The sequence below is a fragment of the Rana temporaria genome, chromosome 9 (assembly GCF_905171775.1).
Source record: "Rana temporaria chromosome 9, aRanTem1.1, whole genome shotgun sequence".
Lineage (NCBI taxonomy): Eukaryota > Metazoa > Chordata > Amphibia > Anura > Ranidae > Rana > Rana temporaria.
Genome location: NC_053497.1, coordinates 49,473,570 through 49,489,453, shown reverse-complemented (window position 1 = coordinate 49,489,453; position 15,884 = coordinate 49,473,570). Strand labels below are relative to the sequence as shown.

The window sequence follows — 15,884 nt, the reverse complement described above, 5'->3', positions numbered from 1 at the left end:
CATTGGGGCATGGCCTGGTAGGAGTCCAGGCTCATGTTGCCACTCTGATTATCACCATAGGACCACAAGGAAGAGAAAGAAGGGATCACCTTCTTTCTCTCCCTTGAGTCACAGCAGGAGCTGGGATGTGCTCCATCCTTCACAAGCACTCCTAGCAGTGGATGTAGAACAAGCTACATACACACCCCACAAGATACTATGGGTCACATATAAGTAAATATGACCTCAGCAGTTTCTAATAACGCAGTGGATGCCAGCACCTGCTGCTTCCTTAGGAACTAGTGACAGTGGGAAGATATTATATATATGGAAGTGGTAGGAATAACTCTTCTATTTATGATTTTCACGTTTGGATAAACAGGGGGATAAACAGACAAAAGTTCAGGCATTTGTGTGAATGCCTGAAAAGTTTGGTCCAAACCATTGGCTCATCCCTACCAGAATGAATGCTGTATATTAAAAGAAATTACTGACACTTTTGTCAGCAGCTGGTGGTCATAAGTTGGCCCATCTTAAGCACAAGCACATTGACCCTTTGTATAACCTGTGTCTGACGTTTGCTCAGAATATAATTGTCATCTGTGGACCTCGACACAATGGTGTGGCTCTTGATTCTTACATTCTTTCTCTTCAGTCTCAACCTAAGATGGCTTTGGAACCTTTTGGTTTGAAGAAACTGCCAACCTAGTATTAGAGGCCCTGTACTATAATATTTACCCCCACACCATTGGATAAGAACATGGTGAATCCTGAATATCTTCATCTATCAATTTTTACAACAGGCTGGGGACAGGGAAGTGATGAGTAGATGACCTGACTTTTTTGTCAAATCACCAATTCGACTCTCTTATCTCTGTGTAAATCTCAGGACTGTATAAACAGAAACACAAATCCTTTGATAGGTAAAAATGCTTTCAAATACCTGTGCACTAAGCTGTTTTCTTGGAGATCAGCTTTAAAGCTACAAGAGTACAGGTGATATCAATGCTATCAGGCTTTATCAATACATATGAAGGAAGGACCACACATATTATAGAGAGATTTCCTTTTTCCACTCTTTTTGACAAGTCTCATTATGTCATTTGACAAGTGTCACTCAGTTTGGTTTCACAGAATTGATCCCTGTTTAATCAACTAGAAAATCTCCTTTGACATGAGGACACTTTCATAACAGCAAAACACCTCTGAATTTCATAAAGTCAAGGAAAAGTTACAATTATTAATACCCCAATTGTCTATGGATGATTGATACAATTTGAAGAGAACATTACATTTCCTGCTTTTCACCAGAGATAAAATTATTCAAGTAAAATATTTTTTTTTGGGGGGTGGGGTAAAAGTAGCTGGTCTTGCCTAGGGGGGAAAATATTCTAGCACCGGCTCTGGAAGTTTCACTTGCATTATTTGCATTTTTCTTAAACAGAAATATAAAAGGATTGGTAAGAGCATTTTCAATTTTATGTGTAAGGAACACACCAAGTTGGATTCTTTAGTGTAAACATTTACAATGATTTAACGATTATTGAATACCAAAAAGATTTGTTTACTTTATTCACATTTAAAGGACTATAATATTACCATTATTATCATTAATTTAATTAATTTAATTGAATGTATTAGAGATTGCAATTTAATGTATTTCTATGTATATAGTTCAAGGTGTGGTGGAAACATGGATTATTTTTAGCTCTGTATTTATGAAATATACAAGGTGTGTCCAGAATATAATGAGAATAATGTTAATATGCTCGAGAAGGCCTCTGTGAAGGGAGAAGCTGGCTGGGGTAACTTGAGGTGGGGCGTCATGTATAAGTTAGAACACTGATCAGTTTGCATTCCAGCCATGTTAGAGTCGAGACATTCTTTTTTGTGATAATCTGTTCAAGTGCCTCCTATTAAGAAAAAGGCAAGTTAATTTGGAACAGTGGTACGCTATAACATTTTGTGTGAAATGGGGTAAAAGTGCATCAAAACTTTGGAAATGGTAAGGAAAGCTTATGGAGAAGCTGCGCTATCATCTGCACAAATGTACCAATAGCACAAGGACTTCAAGGAAGGACAAGAAGGTTTTGGAGGTGAAAAATTATCAGGACACCCCTCTTCATCAAAAACAGAACAGAATGTGGATGCAGTGAGGTCTGTTCTTTGATTTTTTTGAGTTAAGTGATCATGGGAGATGAATCCTGTTTTTTTTAGTACAATCCAGAGACAAAGAAACAAAGTTCAGAATGGCACACACCCACATCGCCTCACCCCAAAAGAGGTGAAATTAGCAAATCAAGTCAAACTATGCAGACTCTGAGCGCCATTCCCCTTGAAGACTTTCAAGGATGCTATGAAGAATGGAAGAATCACTGGGAGCATTGTGTACACTCGCAAGGTGCATATTTTGAAGGAGACAATGTTTAATTGTAAAATATTTAAATGAAAGATTTTTTTTAATATCATTCTCATTCATTTTGTGGATACACCTCATAGGTATTTTATAATCTTGTGTCAAGTGAGCGTGACACAGTTTTAAAGTACCAACTGGGGATAAATAGATATAGATAAATAACAAAGTAAAAAAACATAGGAATAAAAAACATACCAATGTTTCTTGTCTGGGTGCTGTAACAGTACAACCACCACTGGCGATCAGGGATTTCGTTTGGAGTGACCTTGACTTATCTCCTTCCCCCTAACTAAATTCACAGTTAAAAAGATTGGAAAGGGAAGTATCTTTGCTCATTCACCTAGTTGTACACTCTCTGACCTCTTGTAGACCTCTCAGGTCTACAAGAATGCCCCTCTATCTTACTATAATATACCATGAAACTGAAAAGAAAAAAAAAAGAATAACAAAGGAAGGAAATACACAAACATACATTTTATTATCACTTATTTAATACACATAGCAGAATGAAAAAAAAATACTTTTTTTATTTTATTTAAACGTTGTGCCATTCAAAATTGAATGTAGCATAAAGAAAACTACCGGCAATGAGAAAACATTTTTTGCTAACAGAAAAATTCCAGATTCAAATATGAATTTAGTATGGACCCTGGAACAACAAAATTATTAATATTAACTGTGAAAACTTGAAACTGGTGGCAACTATTTTGCAACATTCAACAAAATAATTATCCATTGATTAGATATTTCACTAGTCCACATATGAGCTTATATATGAAGCCTAACATGTTATGTAATTAAGTTTAGAAAAATATATAGTTTTTTGTTTTAAAACAAATAGCAAATTTAAAACAAATTGGGGTTGGTTTACTAAAAGCAAATAGGCTGCCCACTTTGCAAGGGAATTTCCCATTAACTTGAATGTGGTAAAGATACATTTTGCAATGAATACCCAATCACATGCTTCTACATGATTGGATGGTGTAATTCAACAGAGCATCCCCTCATTCACTAAAAAACTCCCTTGCAAAGGGAATAGCCCATTCGCCTTTATTAAATTAACCCCGTTGTCTTCAAGGTATCAATCTGAATTTTCCTAAGCTTCGCCTAAGAGCTACTTTCACATCCTTATTTTTTAGGCTGTAGATGATTGGATTAAGCATTGGAACAGCAGCTGTGTTAAACAGAGCAAAAAGTTTTTTGGAGTCCAACGTGCTATTTATGTTTGGTGTCAGATATTGGCTTACAAGAGTTGTGTAGAGCAATATGACAACTGTGAGGTGAGATGAACATGTGTAGAAGGCCTTATGTCTGCCGTGATTGGTGTGTATCTTCATGACGGCAACAATAATAAAAATGTAAGAGATAAAAGTGAGAACAAATGGAGTAAAATTGAAGAGGAGCAAACCTTCTATAAAAAATAGCATTTCCAAAAATGAAGTGTCATTGCAGGAAATCTTCATCAAGGGGACAATGTCACAGAAGAAGTGGTTGATTTCAGTTGTTGAATAACAAGAAAAACTATATAGAATCCCAAGAGGGGGAGCAACCTGTAAAAACCCAACCAGCCAACAAGTAGATGCCAACAGAGCACATGTTTTACCATTCATAACCATGTGATACCGTAAAGGTTTACAAATTGCTACATAACGATCATAGCTCATGGCTGTTAATATCAAGAGTTCATGGCCTGTTAATGAACCAAACATGTACATTTGTGCCATGCAAGCAGGGTAAGAAACAGTTTTATCATGTGTAATAAAGCTAGTGAGAATCTTATGCAAAGTGATGGTGGAACATGAAATATCCACTACAGACAAGTTGCCCAGGAAATAGTACATTGGAGTCTGGAGATGTTGGTCCAGGCAGATAAGCAAAAAAATGGTCATGTTGCCAGCAAGTGTGATGAGATAAATGAACAGAACCAGGAAAAAGATAGTAAATTGAACCTCTGGAACATCTGAAATCCCTCTGATGATGAAATATTTGATTGATGTCTGGTTTACATACATATTCACACAATTCTAATTCCTGAAATAGAATCCATGTATGGATATGATAAATTATTTGGTATATCATTTAAAAAAAATATCAGAACTGAAATGATAGGCTTCTAGTTTTTTTTCTTGCTTTTTTTAAGTAAACTTACAAACAACATACTACATAATGTAATGTAAATCATTTATCCACTTCAGCTATCTTCATACCTTCTATGGACCAGCTCAGTTTTTACATTTCTGCCATAGGCCTGTTTATTCACAAATAACCTTGTCATTATAGAAAATATAGTATATTTATATATATTTTTTTTAGAATAAACACGTTTTTATTTTTTAATATCGCCTTGTAAAAATTATAAAAAAATGTATGCAATCTATATAAAAAAAAAAAAAACAAAACAAACTGTTTTCTATTTTGCATATACATTCATTTTTTTGCTTTAACTAACATCATATGCAGATTGAAGCTCATCCTTTTGATCTGCAGACGAACGAAGCAGAGTAACAATGTTACACCTATCTTGTGTCCGAACATTGTTTTTACACACTGTCAAAAAATCTTCTTTGAGGGGCGTGTCTGGACAAGAGTGGAATGTTCTGAAAGAGCTTCTCTTCCCCTGTCTGTATTAGCTGCTCTGCAGCGGCTCAGGTCCAGCAATATGGTGGCGATTCAGCAGGAACATTCACACTCTTCAGCGGAAGACACAAGCTCAAACTCCTCTACTGGCACAGCTATCTTCTGTACTTCACAACTTTCTCCACCAAATACTTTCCGAATTACTGCCTGAAGCTAAGAACTGTCAGCTCATCAAAGATAGAGCCCACTGCCTGCCTAAACCAGCTTTCCTTCCTAAAAAAAGTCCCACAGGATGTTTTGGCAGGCATTACTTTTTTATTAAAGAAAAACCAATGCGAACGGCTAAAATTATCTATCAATCTTGTCAAAATTTAAAAGGAATTTAAAAGGACAATGGTCAACCGGCAGCAATTTTTAACTCTGATGAAAGCCCTCAGGAACCAGAAACCTAGAGTACAGATGAGGTTATCCCAGCAAGTTAACTATCACTAGGCAGGAGGAATTGCATACAATTCATTCTCTGGAGGCAGGGCTGAAATTGGTTAAGCTTGATATTGTACCGTCCATAATTCACCCAGCTCAACTGGATTTTGTTAAAGAATGCCAGGCCCTGGACTACACTAAGGTGTATGTTAAATATCCTTAGATATGTTGATTTTCATAAAATCTCTACACTATTTCTAGCACTAGATGCAAAAAAAGCTTTTGATCAAGTGTATTGGGAGTTTCTTGAAGCCTCCTTGCGTAAATTTGGTTTTGCTGGCTCGGTCTTGTCTGCCATTATGGCTTTATATTCCGCCCCAAAAGCAAAAGTTTATACCTTAGGGATGCTCTCTCAAGAATTTTGTATTACAAATGGGACTCAACAGGGCTACCAATCATTTTTGTGCTAATGATGGAATCCCTAGCGCTCTCGAGCAGAACTGCTCCACGGGTAACTGTGGCTCCAATGGATCAAACAAAATCACCCTATTTGCAGACAACATGATCCTTATCTAAACAAACTGACCCACCTATTTAGGACATACTCACATCCTTTGGAGTTGTTTCCTTCTATAAAATAAATGCGGCCAAATCTCAAATCCTAGGCATTTACGTCCCTCGCACCCTTAAATAAACTATAATCTCCACATGCCCGTATTTATAGGCTACTAGCTCAATATGGATAAGATTCCTAAAGCCTCACGAACAGTGACTTTACATATTCTAATTTTGTGAGAAAGTCGAATACGAACATGTCTCCATTCTTTAATGAGGTTGTCCAATATCTCAATCTATTCTGTGCATATGAAAACATTTTTGCTCTAAAAAATCTTTCTCTACCTAAGTTCCTTGTTAAATGGGATCTATGGTTAAAATAGCCTTACTGCACTATTAATATCTTTTAAATTCTCACTTCTGCACTCTCAGGTTATCAATGTTGCGTTGCATAACTCCTCCCGTTCCCCTTCTCATTAGATTTTCTCAAGTGGTATGACCCATGTTTATTTAGTTTGATTTACACATGACAAGCTGCCTAATTAGATGTTAGTTGGGGATAATGTATCTATGTTCATATCTATACCTTGTCAGGCCTATACATTCGATTGCATATTATCTAGGCGGTGTTTGTTGTCTGTCCTTTTTTTTTTTTCTCTTTTTTGTAATGTGTGTTCCTTCTGTTGCTCTGTGACACTCAATCTTTAATAAAGAATCTTTAATTGAAATTAAAAAAAAAATCTGTTTTGTGACAGCAATTGCTGTAATAGCTACTGTATGCTACACATCAATTTAAAAATGACAGATGGAAATTGCTTGCATTTGTCAGGGAGCTACAGCGGAGCAGAAGAACAGAGCATATTACACATATCCTGTGTACTTCATTGAAGTTTATTGGGTGGGTGTGAATTGTGACATGCCCAATGTCCACAGCTGGTTAAACAGATATCTCCATGAAATATACCATGATTAGATGCAAACAGTGCTTTACATAAAAAGAAAAAAAGAAATGGGAAATATTACTATTTGCATAAGCATACATAGGACAGCCCTTTTCTATAGGGAGACACGACATTTTCACTTACTTTTTCAGACGGTTTTAAAGGTCCATGCTCAGATGGGACTTCAAAGAAAAATGTAAACTCATCCAACCTTTCATGTAATTGTTAGGTTCTATATGTGATCCAATTTCTGAATGCAGGTATATATAATGTGGCTTGTTATCTTAATTAATCCCATTGGAACACTTAAGAGCCACCTAGGACATTAATGCTAATTGCGCCGCATTTTCACATTATATGTATATACATGTTTATTACTACATTATGCTTATGACAGATGAGTACTATTAAAACAGATGTAGGTTCAGAGATATTTCATCATGTATGCTATGTTATGTGTACATGTGAAACCTAAAGTTATTCACTTACCTTAAGAGTTCACTATATACTTTCTAAAATAGTCACATCTTTCTTTCTCTCTTGAAGGCTGGCACCAGAATTGTTCAACCATCATCTAGGTCTAATCTGCAAAAAATGTAATGTTCAGGTCCACTTGGGCAAAATTATGGGAGAATCAATCACACAGGATGGTTTTTTTCAGATAATCCCTGTCATTTTGCAGAGATCAAGCCAGCCACAAACCTCACCCTGGCTTTTTTTGTGCCTCGGGAAAAAATAAACAGTGGTCATCATTACTGATCACAGACTTATATCTGTGCCTGCCTTTCAGTGCTAATGACAAATTATCTAACAGATAGATTATAGATAGCTGGCCTTGAAATTTAGACGCTGAAAATGTCCATACTTTTTTAATTATTATATACTAGGTTTTGTGTACAATGATTTTTTTTAAATATTACAAACTACTTTACAGTTTTCACTAGCTAAAATGAGAAAAGAGGAAGCATGAATTTAAATATTTTAAGTGTAAATAACCGTTTATCATCTTGAGGTTGGCTTGCAAAACGTCTCTCTTTTTTTCCTTCAAAGTAAAGCTTTGAAAAGTAGAATTTCAATAAGCAGCCACATTTTCTAGTAAAACTGCAAGGGGTCTTGATAACAGACCTCAATTTGCTTGACATTAACAGAACCGGAGAACTGCATGTCAGACAAGAAGAAGCTTATCTGATGCTATAGTAGTTCATTCCCACTGTTGACTAGTTTCTGTGACTACACCTCAATCATTGTAGTAGTATGGACATATACATACTGTATCTAGATCTGAGAGATCTTGTACAAAAGAGGTAGTTCCATCCACAATACACATTTATTGATAGGCTTACATAATATATACAAATTACAAACCAGTATTTACAACACAAGTGTAGGTCCCCTGGCTTACATGATATTTACAAAAATAGAACCATATTTACAATACAATATAAGATGTATAGGGTTAGATAACAATCAGGGCCGTCTTTACCATAGGGCAAACAGGGGCAACTGCCCAGGGCCCTGTCACTGTTGGGGGCCCAAAGCAGAGCCGCCCGTTAAGCCCCTGTGCTGCCCACAAATCAGGCTGAAAATCATCAGCGGCACGCAGCCAGTGCCAGACACTGCTTCCCTTCCCAGTGTTTTAAAATGTACAGCACCCCTGGCTTCCCTTTAGACGTGCACTTCTCCCTTCCTGCCACTGGGTGCTGCTTGTATATAAAAGTGAATTAGAATGTGATTTTATAACATCCCCAGTTTGCTCTTCCGGAGGCTGACTTCTTCATGTCCTGCTCCTCAAGGTATGTCACTGTTTGCTAATCTATATTGTAAATATAAGTTTTCTGTAGAGTGTGCCCAAAATCTTTATAATATTTGATGATTCACTGCAGGTCTGGTCAGTGTTTTAAAAAGTTCCTCTATTTTACACATGGCATGGCATGGGGGTCACAGCACCGTCTGTCCATTCTGCTTTAGCACCATGGGACCCCATGCCATGCCATGTGTAAAATAGAGGAACTCTTTAAATCACAGACCAGACCTGCAGTCCAAGCTGAGTAAGGCCTCAGAGCACATGGCATTACTGTCTGTATTTAACTGCTTGATGGGCTTATTTTGGGCCTGGCTGGTTTACATGTATGTGTTTTGGCGGCCCACATTTGCGCAGGCACAGCAGCCCATTCATTTGAATGGGCCGCCATGCCTGCGTTTCCTGCAAAGCAAAGTGCATGCCTCATGTAATAGGCTGCGCACACGGCACACCTATGCCCATCAAGCACTGAAATACAACACTGTCTGTCCATTCTGCTGTCTGCTGTGACTTATCTGCAGTTCCCGCACTGTCAAACTTGCTGCATTTTTAGATGTTTAGATCACGCTTTGAAAAACACAGTGCGTTTGTGTGTGCAAGAACTGCAGGTAAGTAGCATGGGGCAAAATCAGAATGGATTTCAAGGCAACTGTATTTTTAAAATGCTGAATGCACCTTTTTTCTGCAGGAAACAAAGGCATGGCAGCCCATTCAAATCAATGGGCTGCTGTGCCTGCACAAATGAGGGCCGCCAAAACACATACATGTGAACCAGCCAGGCCCAAAATAAGCTGCAGGGGGGCCCAAAAAAATGTTTGCCCAGGGCCCAAACCATATTAACCTCTTTCCCACCACGCTATAGACAAAACACGTCTACAGCGCGGTCGAGTTGTTCTGGGAGGACGTCCCTGGGACGTCCTCCCAGAATCCTCCTGGGAGAGCGGAAGCAGCAGCAGCTGCTGTGGGCTGGATCTGTGACAAATGCAGTCACAGATCCAGCCATCCATCCCTCCCTGTGCAATACTCTGCAATAACACCAATACTCTGCAATAACACCAATACTCTGCAATACCCCCAATACTCTGCAATACCCCCCATACTCTGCAATACCCCCAATACTCTGCAATACCCCCAATACTCTGCAATACCCCCCATACTCTGCAATACCCCCATACTCTGCAATACCACCAATACTCTGCAATACCACCAATACTCTGCAGACTGCAATACCCCCAATATTCTGCAATACCCCAATACTCCGCAATACCTGCTAATATGACAAAAAATAAAAAATGCAGAGGTGATCAAATACCACCAAAAGAAAGCTCTATTTGTGGGAAAAAAAGGACAACAATTTCAGATGGGCACAATGTTGTATGACTGAGTAATTATCATTCAAATTGTGAGAGCACCGAAAGCTGAAAATGTATCTGGTTAGGAAGGGGGTTTAAGTGCCCAGTGGTCAAGTGGTTAAAGACGGCCCTGATGACAATAAGATCCAAGTATAGAGTTAGACAGTGGCTAATATAATTCTCCCTAATTGGTCACTGTACCTAGTAAATGTATATTGGGCACAGCCTGATTGGATGAGTCAAAGAAGGCTGTTGTTTACTACACATGTGAGATGTGATCAGGGAAAACAAAAGGCCAACCTTTGAAGTTGAACTAATTACGTAACACCAATACAGCACTCAATACTTTAAATGTATTTCCTTCTAACTGAAATATATTTCTAAATGCAATATTATTTACAGGTGTTAATGGAAATTTCACATAAACCCATAACGCAATACCACCTTCAAAGTAATTCTATCAAATGCAAAACTAGATTTTAGTGCTGCAGAACATTCTGCCACCACATAATCTTAGTAGTAAAAAATCAATGGTTTCAGATTCTTGCTTTTAAAGAGACACTGTCAGCAATGTAAAAAAAATCTATTTTGCTAGGAAATCTTGCCTGCAGGAAGTCAATTTCCTACCAAAGCCAGCCTATCCTCCCTTCATCCTTGTCATAGCCTCCTCCATCTTTCCCCTTTTCTGGCCACATTTTAAACCATGATTTAAAAAACTACAAAAGCAGATACAAATGTATGCCAAACTATATGCCAAACCTTTGCTAACATAAATGTAAATATGAATGTCACCAGATCAGATACCACCAAATGAAAGCAGTATATCGCAGGAAGGAAGTTTAAGATCCAGCATTATTCATTGTCTTCTCTACTTTGTTGTCACTGCAATGAGCCAGCCCCGGGTTTTCCTATGCTAATGGGGTAGATGGCCTTGAAACCTTAGGTAGATATTTTCTGGTACCTGAGATTGATTAATTCTGGCTTTCTTATGACAGCACAAATACTGACTCCTATAGATCAAATAGGCACCAGAAGGAGGAAGGGGGAGGAGCAAATGAGAATACTGTACATAAGCGGCACTTGAGTCTACTGGGGTGACTGACACCACATACAAGATGGCAGCACCAACCAGCAGTCTCGTATCTTTTAAATGTCTACACAAGGGAGGCTTTTACAGGTAAATCAGATACTTAAAATGTGATTATGGGGGGGGGGGGGGCTGTGATGTAAGGGGGAATGCTGTGGACCCTGGTGTAAAGGGGAACACTGCTGTAAACGAGTCTCAGCTCACCAAACATGTATGTGTATTGAGGGAGGCTTTGTTAGTGGTTAAAATTCAATAAAGCATCATTAAGGAGCTTTTGAATACCAGTGCTTGCATAGCCAAATTTACTGTCACTCATTTAATTCCATTTTGGTATATTTCTAAATGTGTTTTATGATCTGTTATTCTATAAATAGTTGACACTCTGTAGCCTTCACCTATATCTCTTCTCATCAGGATGATCTCAAAATTATCTTCGCTACCGATGTCGCAGAAGACATGGTTGTAAGCAACTGAACACCTTCATCCATGCTCCTGCAAAAACAGTGCAAAATATTTGCAGAGGTGTCATTCGATCTACAGACACAACGAGCACTGTACGTTTCAGGTATACCACCTGTGTCAACACTTTCCACTGTGGTCATCATTGTACAGTAACGCAGTTAACAAGCGTTTCGCAATATGAGCACTGTATTTCCTCAAATCTTAACTCGGTTTGCGAGTGTTGTCTCGCGAAATGAGCAGGATCCAGACCAAAGTGGTGTGCAGTACCGCGTTTGGCCTGAGGTGGGGGGCATTGGAGCCGAACAGCGCCGATCGCAGCTGATCGTCGCAGTTCGGCAATGCACGGAAAGGCCCGAGGACAGCTTGGATGACCTTGGCATACCTCAGAAATGCTCAGGAACGGAGACTTTCCGAGGTTTGCTGGGGTCAGCCGAACTGTCCTCAAGCCTTTCCGGCCATTTCCGAGGCTCTCTGGCGCCCCCCGCCTCTGGCCGCATGCGGTATTGCATGACATTGAAGTCAATGCGGAACAAAGTGTTTTAGTTTCCATTGACTTCAATGGAGAAACTCCTGTTACATTAAATTGCAGCTTTTGAACAATATTGTCTGAAAACCATGTTTTTTCCCCCAGTATTTGCTAACACGTTCTTTAATCACTTCAGCCCCAGAAGAATTTAACCCCTTCCTGACCGGGCCATTTTTTTGCAATATGGCATTGAGTCAAATTAACTGACAATTGCGCGGTCGTGCGACATTGTACCCAAACAAAATTAAATTTTTCCCCCAGGAATAGAGCTTCCTTTTGGTGGTATTTGATCACCTCTGTGGTTTTTATTTTTGCACTATAAACAAAAAAATATATTTTGAAAAAAAAAACAATATTTTTTACTTTTTGCTATAATAAATATCCAATTCCAATCCAAAAAAAAAACAACAACAAATGTTTTCCTCAGTTTAGGCTGATATATATTCTTCTATATATTTTTGTTAAAAAAAATCACAATAAGCGTATATTGACTGGTGTCGCAAAAGTTATAGCGTCTACAAAATATGGGATAGATTTATGGTATTTAAAAAATATATATATTTTACTAGTAATGGTGGCGATCTGCCGGCAGGATACGTGCATCGGCTCTTCAGTGACGCCGCGTGCCTCCAGTGGCACGCAGGTGTCCCTGATTCCCCTTAAAGCGTCTGAGATAAAGCTACGGCGATTCGTGCAGGGGAGCCATTCTGCCACCGTCAAATGATGGCGGGCAGTCGGCAAAAGGTTAAAGAGGAAGTAAACCTCAATTTAAGGCAAAGTTATAATGTGCTAGTATGCATCGCATACTAGCACATTATGTGAAACTTACCTGCAAACAAAGCCCTCCACGGATGCGTTGTCACCGCTGGAGGCCACATCCATCTTCCTTCTAGGTCCGCGGACTGGCCAGAGTCGTGTGACATCACTCCCGTGGTTACGGCACAGGGCTCTTAAGGAACGGCACGGTTGGCTGTTCCTTCAGAGCACATGCTCCGATGATGTCATCAGCTGCATATACAGTAAATATCTCCTAAACAGTGCACACTTAGGAGATATTTACAGTACCTATAGGCAACACTGTATCCTGGCCTAGGCCAACAAGACCCAGGCCTAGGGCAGCACTTTACAGGGGGGCATCACGGAAAGAATCCCACCCGGCTTGTGCTACACTGTTAGTGTAACGCAAGCTGCTTCTAATTTTGACTGTCCTATCAGCCTGGACCACAAACCTTCCTCACTGTGCTATATCTTTTCTGCTGCATCATTGGCAGGGATATATTTTCTTAGTCCTCTCCATAAAATTATCAGAAATTTGTGCTTAAAGTAGAACTATAGGCAACACTTTTTTTTCATTTTGGATAGAGTAAGGGAGGGTTAAAGCCCCTGTCACTTTATTTTTTACCATCCCTGACCCATTGCAGAGATTTCCCTTGACTTCCTGCCCCATAACCAAACAGGAAGTGAGAGGAAATCTATGCAAATTAAGGGAATCCATTGCCCCCCGGTCCTAAGAACTAGTGTTCCCACGCAAAAATTTCAGGGTGGGTCTTAAACAGAAAGGGGTGTGACCTTGACTTATAATTATGAAGCTAATAATTAGGGGTCAATTTCATTGATAAACCCAATAAAAACCCTGCAGATAGACCGTAATTCAATGTGTTATGTGATGAGGGAAAGAAAAGATAAGCAAAGGTAGCATGTGTTAGGCAGGCTGAGGGAACATATACAGTACCAAGATACGACTGGTGAAGAGCCAAGGCACCAAACCCCTAAGTTTGAATTTTCCAAAAGAACTTATAGACATATAGGTGTATTTGGGACTTTCAGAGTACCAACAAAAATATGAGTAAATGATCTGAAATTAAAAGATCAATGCTTTTATTTGTACAAAACAGACTATGAAAGGCAGAGAGAGCACATATTCCCCATTAACAATCATATGTGATTACAGTATTTCAACACACATTGAATTAATTTTCCAACAGTTGTTCAAATATTAAAACCAATAATGTATTCATATGGCTGCCACCTCACCACTTATAATTGTTAACTCCACATAGAAGATTGATAGTTATAGAGCAGTATGGACACTCTGGATCATGATAAGTAGTAGGATTATGATGTTGTCAGCTTTGATGCATTTTGAATTTGGCTTCCTCTGGATTAATAAGGATAAACAGGGGTTTATAATAATGCATGTTAGGAACCACAAGGTAGGTGTACAGTGCCACAAACAGGGCAGGCCTAGGGGCCCTTAAAAAGTGACCCATCCAGGGAGGAATTTAGTGGGAGAGGAAAAGCAAGAGACATGGACAGTAGGCATTTATCTGTCCTTCATTGTAGAGTCATCAATATTCCAATAGTGTTCCCCTATAGCAGGAAAGAAGCCAGGGCAGCTGCACTTGTTCAACAAAAACAAAAGTGATTTCAGCCGCTCTCTAATTTTTTTTAGAGCCTATCGCCAGTCCAGCCTTACTACAGATTACTGAGATTGCACCACTTTCTTCAGCTTCACTCAGAAAAATAGGACATACATGTAACCGCAGGACATACAATATATTTTTAGGGGAGGCAAATACACTATACTGCCAAAGTATAAGTGTTGGACAATAAGGCCTGGCTCTCAGTCTCCACTCTAATTCATCCCAAAGGTGTTCTATCGGGTTGAGGTTAGGACTCCTTGCAGGCCAGTCAAGTTCCTCCATCCAAAATTTGCTTATCCATGTATTTATGGACCTTGCTTTGTGCATTGGTGCATAGACATGTTGGAACAGGAAGGGGCTATCCCCAACCTGTTCCCACAAAGTTGGTATCATGAACTTGTCCAAAATGTATTGTATGCTGACGCCTTAAATGTTTCCTTCACTGGAACTAAGGGCCAAGCCCAACCTCTGAAAAGCAACCCCACACCATTATACCCCCTCCGTGGCCCAATAGTTTTGGTAATATAGTGTGAATGAGAGAGTTTGGTGTGGAGGAACTTGACTGGCCTGCCCTTAACCCAATAGAACACCTTTGGGATGAATTAGAGTGGAGAGTGAGAGCCAGGCCTTCTTGTCCAATATCAGTGCCTGACCTCACAAAATGCGCTTCTGGAAGAATGGTCAAACATTCCCATAGACACACTCCTAAACCTTGTGGACAGCCTTCCCAAAAGAGTTGAAGCTGTTATAGCTGCAAAGGGTGGGCCAACTTTTTGCGATATAGTGTATATTATATGTTTTACAATACATGATTTTTTTTTACTGCTGTAAGTTTTTTCTAGTACTATATTTAGTACGCTTTGCCCTCACTTTGCTTATGCATATTTTTTGTGTCTGGACCTTGCCCTGAGCTGGAGTGTCAAAGTAAATTTTGTGTTTTATAGTTTGTCTGTAACCATTCTGAGTTTCGTGCTAGGGTTTTTTTTCCCTAAGTTCGGGACATTGAGTTTTCTCCAGTAGTTAGTGTGAGAGTTAATAATGCATAAGTTATGCATTGTATATTTATCCACTTTAGACAATTACTGAGGGTTTTTGTGCAGTGGTGTGGGCCGAGGAAATGTAATAAATGTTTGGTGCATACTTTCCAGAAGGGTCTTCCCTATTGGGTTTCGGCATGATGAGGAAGCCACTGGGAAAAGGGCTTTTCTCTTCTGACCTTTACCCAGCAGGGTGCTTGTTTTTACAGATCAGAGTAAATCCAGGCGCCTCAATAAAGGGTACATCCACAGGGAGCAGAAGGGAAGATGGATGATTGTATAAAAGTCTTCTTTGCTGAATAGTC

General features: G+C 39.2%; 1 protein-coding gene across 1 annotated transcript; it reads right to left on the bottom strand.

Moving 5' to 3' along the window:
- Nucleotides 1-2,983: 2,983 nt before the first annotated feature.
- Nucleotides 2,984-7,198, bottom strand: LOC120914431 (olfactory receptor 6C74-like). Its single transcript, XM_040325127.1, has 2 exons — nt 7,036-7,198; nt 2,984-4,426 (listed from the first exon to the last, which is right to left on the bottom strand). Exon 2 carries the CDS (start codon nt 4,405-4,407, stop codon nt 3,469-3,471), a length of 939 nt encoding a protein of 312 aa, XP_040181061.1. The 5' UTR covers nt 4,408-4,426; nt 7,036-7,198; the 3' UTR covers nt 2,984-3,468.
- Nucleotides 7,199-15,884: the final 8,686 nt, after the last annotated feature.